Genomic DNA, 6141 nt, shown 5'->3' on the forward strand with positions numbered 1-6141 from the left:
CCGTACTCTAGCTCTAGAACCCATATATCGATATCCGTCAATCCCAATCTATTTACCCTAGTGTTAAAACCGATTATATCCCTTAGAGTTCCCAAAAGCTCAGCGTTTTTAGCCATAGTTTACAACTCCATCGATTTTTATTGCTTTCTTAGACCTGCATTTCAATTTCCTTAGTTCGATATTTTACTTGCTTAATTTACCTTTCATGCGATATTTCACTTGCCTTATTAGTCTTTCATTCGATATTCTGCTTATTCTAATTGCATTTCATTCGATTTTCTTACTTGCTTTTAAGGATAGATTTATTTACTTTTTTTGTTTTTAGTTTAATTCGCAAAACAAACAACCAACCTTTAAAACCAATTTAGTCTAGAAATAAAGTTGAGAACCGTAAAAAAATACCAGGCACACAAATCTCTGTGGATTCGATCCCTAAATACTACAACTGATTAGCTGTGCACTTGCGGCTTTCATTTGTTTTGTTAAGGGTAAAACTTGTTCCCTCACGCAGTTGATACGACATCATCCGGGCAGAGGATCCACTCGTTATCTGCCAGGAGATCCATCAGATGCGGACTCAGTATGAGACGAAGATCGACCAGTTGTACAGTCTCTTCGAGATTATGGGGGCCGATAACTCGTTGCTCCAGGCGCAGTTGGACAGGTTGCGGGCAGCTGGAGTCGTCGAACATCTTCTTCATCCTCTAGGAGGCAACCACCGGTGCAGACGGACAAGGAGATGTTCCGGTCTCTCGAGGTTGATCCTCCTAGAACCGGGGATCAGGCGGCGGAAGCCTCCAACCGAAGAGCCGGCAAGGAACCTGTGGAGCAAGATAGGGATCCAGAGCAGGATGATGCGGGGATCAACAACATTAGTTTAGATTTAGATCTTTGATTAGTTTTTTTGTAATTATTATAATTTTTTTTATTTTGAATTTTAATTAAATTTTAATTTTAATTTATTTCTTTTTTTAATTAAATTTTTAATTCAGATTAAATATTTTTTTATTTCATTTATAAATTAAAAACGTCGTATAATCGTCGTGATATATTTATTATTTATTTAATAAATCTTCGTAAAATCTTAATGCGTACGACCCAATTACGACCAAATATTCGTCGTATAGTATACGATGTATAATACGACGAATATGCGTCAGTGTTTTAGACGAAAAGAAAAAAAAACTATTACAATCAAATTACGACGAAATATACGTCATATATTATACGACGAACCTACGTTGGTTTTTAACAATGACTTTACGACGGTTACGCTGAAAACCAAATCGAGGAAAATCGATGTAAAGTCGTTGTAACCCTTACGACACTTTTACGACGTTTACGATTGTCTTAGATTGTAAGACGATTTTACGACGAAATGTCGTTTACGACGATTTCCAAATCGTCGCTAGTTCGTCGTAATAGGACTTTTACAACGAACTTACGATGATTTTGACCGTTGTAAAACAATGTTTTTCTTGTAGTAGAAGATTCCAGTGATGGAAACGCTCAATAAATCACTCCATCCTTTGAAATAATCATTCCTTTTCTGTTGGTCAAGCTTTTTATGTGAATTCTCATAGAGTGATATAAGAGTTTATGATTAAAAAAAAAAAAAGTGTATTATAGACTCTCATATCTTTCTTCAATGTACAGAGTTTTCTTATATACAGAGTAAAGAGAATAACTATTGTAGTTATAGAATATGGAGATACTCTTTCTCTTTACAAATTTAACCTTTTTCTTTTTGTTGTATGGGTGCTCTTCATAACGTGATGAAGAGCACAGACCTCTCAAGAGAAGTTTTTAAGTGGGAAACTCTTGACAGAGACATACTCGAGCTTATCTTCACTAAGCTCGACATAAGAGACCTTATCAAGGGAGCTTCACGCGTCTGCATCTCCTGGTTCCTTGCCTCTCACAACAAAACCCTGTGGAACACCGTCGACCTTGACAAGCTCAAACAAGTAGATAAAGAAGGCCTATTCCGTAGGAATATTCTGACTAAGATCAGCAACTACTTCTTCGATTTTTGTCAAGTACGCAGAAGTCTCACGGATATCACCAAGTTTAGCCGCAATGCCCCAAAGAATTTGTTCTTTAGCTTCAATTCCTATATAGAAGAGCGCGATCTGATGTTCGCTGCTGTGAAGTAAATTCTATTTTTACACCTGAACCATAGATAACAGATTTCGTGCGTGGCAAGTATGTCTCATACTTTTTTGTCTTTCCAAGGATGCCAAACACAACAATTGAAATAGGTATTAGATCTATTCCCATGTTCCGATCTTTCCAATTTTTTTACCCATTTTTTGGGTAAAGTCTCCCAACTATATTTGAAAATGGATTGGACTATAAGGAACCAACGATTCTCTCTTCTTAAACAGTTGAGGGGAGGGAATTCAATGAATCTGAAGCAGCAGATAGCACCCCACCAAAAAACTAGCTCTATCTTATAGCAGACAACTCTCTCTGGTTGAAAGACGGCATTCCGAGGAACTCTCCCAAAGCGGGACGTCTGGCAGAATGCTTGGCCTCCTGCGACAGCAGTGAACCCCCTTAATCCCTTATCCCCATCTACATGGACTTGGCACTGGAATATGATCCGGGACTAATTCCGGAGACTCAGGATAGCATTTTGCGCCCACATGTTTGAATTTGAGGGTAAAAAGAGAAACTTGTTTTACCACGCTGGTGCCTCTATAACAAGGATTCATTCCGGTTTGCGTTCAGTAAATGGAAGATTCTTAAAACACTGATCATCGCGCATGATGAGCGTATCACCGGGACATTTGAGTTTCAAGCTGTGGGAGAGAACTGTAGTAACCTCACCAACTTGAAATACTTGGGTTGTTTGCAAGATTACATTGCTGACCAAATCGTGCTTTACCTCCAGAACCTCAAGAGGTTGAGTCTGCGATGCTCTTTAGTCACCACTACAGGAGTACTATCGCTAATAACGGGCCTTCAAAACCTCGAGGTCCTTAATCTGTCACATTGCAAAAATTTGGCTCTGCATCGTGGCCCCGTACCTATTGACGGTGTTGTACAAGCCGCCACTCAGAAGCTTAACAAAATTATCCTGTGTTAGCAAGGTTGCAGCTTCTGCAAAGATCAACGTAGCTTTTCATGGACCTCATTTTCAAAGCATTGGCAAAATGATGAGATAAATGAACTTGAATTCTGAAATTTTGAAAAAGCTTTGATGATGTTTTCAGAAGTTATTATCTGATTTCTGTTTCACAATCAACGTTCTCCTCTTATATATGGCTCTTATTACAAGATGTGTATGTTTCATTTCTGGAAGCAACTTAATTTAAAGTCTATGCTTATTACATATACAGCAACTCAGCTCACGGCATGCTCAATATCTTGCATTCTCTTCAAAACCTAACACAATGCCTTGTTGTGAAAGACACGCTATGGGCATCTGTCTCTACCAGTGTAAACCTTTTAGGTTTTTGATGAATTCAACTTCTTATGCAGAAAAAGAACAAGTGAATAGTGGTTAGTGTATATGTAAATTAAAATGGATTATTTTTAAAATATAAGCCTAAACAATTACGCAAACAAACAAAATTGAATCATAAACTTGCTCAAGTTATTTCCTTTTGTTTTATTTATCTAGATAAATAGTGTTCTTGTGTCAAAATGGCCATAGAATTAAGTTTCCTCACTTACAAGTAATTGATTTCTTGATTCGTCTGTCTTTTTGTTTGTGCATTCTCGGATTCGTCCAGGCACTCTTGTGGTCTCCGCAAATCATTCGAAGCAAGAAACAGAGATTCCATAGGTTAAATTGTCTATTCTCTCTAATCCAAAAGTGAGAAAATTACATGTAGTATCTCAGTTCTCAACTTATAAAAGGATACCATCTTTGTGAGAAAAGAATTCAACACTGTTCATATTGTTTTAGTTTAAAAGGCCCAACAAAGTCAGGCCAACAACAATTCTAGGTTAATCTAAGGGTACACATGGATTGTATTGTATTACAAGAATGTATGTTCTTAGATATGCATACAACACTAACACTAAGATTCAAGACGAAAAAGTATATGTATACGTGTACATTTATATTCTTTCCCCGTGTAACCTGTTCCAATTATACACAGAAACTATAACATTTTGTGAATACGAATTACACGAGGAAGAAGAATCCAAATCCATAAAACTGTACAATATTACAGAAGAAGATCATTTCCATCAGAAGATATCATCAACTCCTACAGCCGATGAAGGCAGCTCACGCTCATCTTCCTTTTCCATCTCCAATTCCGGTTCGAATTCTGCCAATTCAATAGCCGCAAGTTTCTTCAAATCCACAACAGATAACTCGTCTAGTCTTCTCACCACCAGATCAGCCGCACCAAGCTCGTACATCGGGTGTTTACTAGCAACAGCCACACATTTCATCCTCCCATCGTGAGCCGCCTCTATGGTCTGGTTCGAGTTTCCAAACACGATGCAGCGTTCCGGTATGAAATCAAGAAGCTGAGCTGCATAAACAAACATCTCAGGATCCGGTTTACCTCTGTGAACATCTTCTGATGCAACTATCACACTGAAGAACTTTCTGATTCCTATTGATCCAACCGCGTTCTCCAGTGTTTCCCGGGGACGTGTAGATACCAATGCCATGGGGATCTTGTTATTCATCAGAACATTCACAAACTCCTGTGACCCGTCTCTTAGTCTGTACACTCCTCCATGTAGAGCTTGAAAAATCTCTTCTTTACGCAAAGCCATCCTTCTCACTTGACTTGGATCTCTCGACCAACATAGAACCTCTGAAATCGCTTGCTCGTTTTTCATCCCTTCAATGCGTCTGAGGATAAAAGCTGGAGGAGGAGATCTTCCTTCTTCTTGAGCTAAAGTAAGCCATGATTGATTCTCAAGGTCAGGATTGTCTTCAATCAACACTCCTTCCCACTCAAATATCGCACCTAACCAACCACAACCCATACGTTCTTGCCTCAACAAAGGATTGTGCAAGGAAGGCTTATCGGCTTTGTTCTCAGGAGGCCATAAACCGGGTTTGTTATCCGAACCGGAATCAAGGTAATTCCAAGTTTTTGGCAACCTCTCGTCTCTTTTCTTGTACGCAGGCATCTCCTTCGTCAGTTCCATAGCAAGAGCTCTGATCGGGAACATCGACATTCTGTTCTTTCTCACACTCAGCATCAGATCAGAGATAACCACTTTCGTACTGGGATCTACCTTCACCGGGAATCGAACCACGTTCTGCGATTTCTGCGTTTTCGATTCATTCTTGACAGAAATCCTCACAATCGAAGGTCGATGACCCACCAAAGATACAGCACCAATAGCATCCGCCATGATTACAGAGAATCAAGAAACCCCAAATCCGATAACCTTGTAATTCGTCTAATTCAATCTCAAATCTCTACCAGTCTATGATTACCAAATTCTAATACAATCCCAGAATCTCGACCTGTGAGAAAGCTGCAAGAGAACTCAATCAAGAAGAAGCCACACAGCTTTCCCACCGCTAAAATCCTAAACCCTAATAGATCACTTACCCGGAGAAACCATTAGAAAGAGAGACGCTTTACAAGTAAAAATCCCTAAAAACCTACAAATTTACAAGACCCAGATGACCAAACTTCGATCTATGTACACATGAAACCCAGATCAAATCGAAAGATACAGAGAGAAAGAGAAAGAGAGGGAATTTCGATTGAAACCTGGAAATGGAAACAACCGATTGATGAAAAACTCAAAGGCAAATGTTTTCCTGAAATGGGTTAATTTGTGATTCCCTTAAATTCGAGCTATTTTCTTATATTATAATTCCTTTTTTCAATTTTGTGTGGATTGTAATAATTTGCACAGAAACCATTTAATCCAGATATTTCTCGTTTTATATATCTCACGGTGAAAAGAAAGCCACGTGTTAAATATCGGAGATGTCTACGAAAAAGATTATTCTACGTTGAAATACCGCAACAAGAGAGGAGTTTCCTGTTTTGCCACGTCTCTAATTCTCTAAAGTCACGTGTCTGTTAATAAAACACGTATCAGTTGTATATGCAGATTATCGGCCCAGGCCCATAAGTGTGGTTTATGGCCTTTTTCCTCAAAAAGCTTCAGTAAGTTCATAAGCTCACTAGTCTAAATTCT

At 38.7% G+C, this 6141-nt stretch overlaps 2 protein-coding genes across 2 annotated transcripts; one reads left to right on the plus strand and one right to left on the minus strand.

The window, feature by feature from the left end:
• Positions 1-1775: 1775 nt before the first annotated feature.
• LOC18014780 (putative F-box protein At4g11580) lies at positions 1776-3187 on the plus strand. Its single transcript, XM_006396824.2, is given in 3 exon segments — positions 1776-2152; positions 2236-2261; positions 2673-3187. Coding segments are annotated over 3 exon segments (918 nt in total).
• Positions 3188-4014: 827 nt separating this feature from the next.
• LOC18014781 (5-amino-6-(5-phospho-D-ribitylamino)uracil phosphatase, chloroplastic) lies at positions 4015-5797 on the minus strand. Its single transcript, XM_024154765.1, has one exon. The coding sequence runs from the start codon at positions 5335-5337 to the stop codon at positions 4204-4206; it is 1134 nt and encodes a 377-aa protein (XP_024010533.1). The 5' UTR covers positions 5338-5797; the 3' UTR covers positions 4015-4203.
• Between the last annotated feature and the right edge of the window lie 344 nt (positions 5798-6141).

This window comes from Eutrema salsugineum, unplaced genomic scaffold (genome assembly GCF_000478725.1).
Source record: "Eutrema salsugineum unplaced genomic scaffold, Eutsalg1_0 scaffold_3, whole genome shotgun sequence".
Classification (NCBI taxonomy): domain Eukaryota; kingdom Viridiplantae; phylum Streptophyta; class Magnoliopsida; order Brassicales; family Brassicaceae; genus Eutrema; species Eutrema salsugineum.

Coding starts and splice junctions, on each gene's coding strand:
- LOC18014781 (XM_024154765.1), bottom strand. CDS start 5,337: ATGGCGGATGCTATTGGTGCTGTATCTTTGGTGGGTCATCGACCTTCG.